The 2,102-nt window shown below is 38.0% G+C and overlaps 1 protein-coding gene across 1 annotated transcript in view; it reads left to right on the top strand.

Moving 5' to 3' along the window:
* CA8 (carbonic anhydrase 8) overlaps nt 1-2,102 on the top strand; it is an 82,911-nt gene that overhangs the window by 51,634 nt on the left and 29,175 nt on the right. The window contains exon 5 of the mRNA XM_011359188.1: nt 140-252. Coding sequence (XP_011357490.1) covers nt 140-252 — 113 coding nt within the window. The remainder of the gene's footprint in view (nt 1-139; nt 253-2,102) is intronic.

Raw genomic sequence — 2,102 nt, 5'->3', positions numbered from 1 at the left:
AGGCTCTAGTTTAAAAATGACATCAGTCTGAGAAGTGCCGAGAAGTGGACAGTTTATAATTTTGGAAATTATTGTTGGAGTCTTCATAATTATTATTAACTAACTTGTCTTTTTGTGACATGTCCACATGGTTACCCAGATCCTCTGCTGCGTGATTATTGGGTATACGAAGGCTCTCTTACTATTCCACCCTGCAGCGAAGGAGTTACCTGGATATTATTCCGATACCCTTTAACTATATCTCAGCTACAGGTGAGTACTTTAAATATTTTAGAACGAAGTTCTTAGTTAGAAGTTAAATTTTGTTTCTATAAAAGGGAAATGTCTGTTTTATGTTTTATTTCTCTTTAGATAAGTCACATCTTTGCAGATGAAAATTAAATGTCTTGAACAGGTGAAAGCGATGGAAAGGTCAAGAATGAAGAAAACCCAGCTATCATTTATGCTCTGTGTTTTAACAGTCAGTTTTTATAGGGTAAATAGCAGTCGCTGAAATAATCAAACTTCTCATTAGTCTAGTTATTCCTTTATGTGATTTTCCCAAGCATGGAGAGGAAAAAGGTCTTGGAAGTAAAGTGAGAATGCTGGTTACTTCTGTAAGTCACACATGGGCTTTGTGATAGTTCTTCTTTGGCTTGCACAGGAAAATTCTGTATGAAGAAGGGTGATGGAGTTAGAATACCATGGAAAGTTCTGGATTGTTCTGTAGCCCCACTTTTTATCACCTACCTCCCACCTTGAGCTGTGCATAGGTGCTGTAAATGCTAATGCACAGTGTGTGGAGGCACCGAGGTGAATTGTCACAGGGATGTTACCTGGTGGAAAACATGACGCAACGTAACTGTAATGTATTTAAACAATGATTTTGATATTATTACTTTACGTGTCTCTTCTCCGTAAGGTATCTAAGGGATGTGTTCTGGAAGGCTTTTATTTTTCTTCGTGATCAACCTCAAAAAGCTTGATCAATACCGTAAATAAACCAAGTTTTCTTTAGTTCATTTTTACAAACTTTCATTCTATCCACTATCATTTTATAAGAAGTTCAAGTTTACTAACTACTCAGTGAAGCCTTCTTTTGTTTGTCTTAAATCTTTAAAATTCTTTTTTCAACCTTTAACAATTTTCTCTAACTTTTCTTTTTCTAAAGATTAATTTTAAAAGTCCTCATCCAGCTTCTCCATCTTTCCATTATTTTATAAACTTTGATTATAGCATGTCTGGGCCTTCATATTTCTAATACGACAAATCCTAATTCCTTTATTTATTTGTTTATCTATTCTTACAAGAAACTATTTCCGAGAGCCAACCAGTCACAGAGGATGCAGAGATTAAAACACAGTCTTCACCCTCCAAAAATTCATCAGAGAGTCGGAGAGGTAGATGATTATGCAGACAATTACAGTATTTATAATAAATAAGGTGTGCTGGAAGCATATGGGAAAGAAACTCAGCCCAGATTGGGAGGTCTAGGGAATCATCCCTGAAAGATGCTAGCAGTCAGCCTGGTGAAGGAGAGGGAGGAAATTAGAAATTTGAGTCTAAAAATAGAGTTTCAGACTAATGATATAGAGATTTGGGATTTAACAGCAAAGATGGTAGCTGCTGTCACAGATAAACCTCAGAAGTTTAGTGATTTGTCACAGTAAAAAGTTTTTTCTTATATAACATCCAACAGATGTGTTTTGGATTCACAATGAAGGCTCTTCTCTGTGCGGTTATTCAGGGGACCATGGTGGAAGTTGTTCTGCCGTCTTAAATGTTTCACTTCCAAGGTGGCCTGACGTGTGGGCCTGTAGCCACTGGGAAGGGGAAGAGCTTTGAGGATCTTAAGGGGAATTGTTTTCAGGGCCAGTCCTAGAAATTGTGAACATCCTTTATGTTTGTTTTCTGTTGGCTAGAACTCAGTCGTGGCCACCCCTGACTGCATGGGAGGCTGGTAAGTGCATTTTAGCTTCATGTCCAAGAAGAAATGGATTCGATGATCAGATTAGTTCAAATTGAGGAGGTGATAAGATAGGTCAGCTGAGTGCAAAACCTCAGTGCAGGTAAGGAAGTGGCACTACACAAGGAACTAAGGAATTGCCCAGGGCCTTGAGGAC

This window comes from Pteropus vampyrus, unplaced genomic scaffold (genome assembly GCF_000151845.1).
Source record: "Pteropus vampyrus isolate Shadow unplaced genomic scaffold, Pvam_2.0 Scaffold45, whole genome shotgun sequence".
Lineage (NCBI taxonomy): Eukaryota > Metazoa > Chordata > Mammalia > Chiroptera > Pteropodidae > Pteropus > Pteropus vampyrus.
Note: the sequence above shows the minus strand (reverse complement) of the source record. Positions and strands in the feature narration are given on the sequence as shown.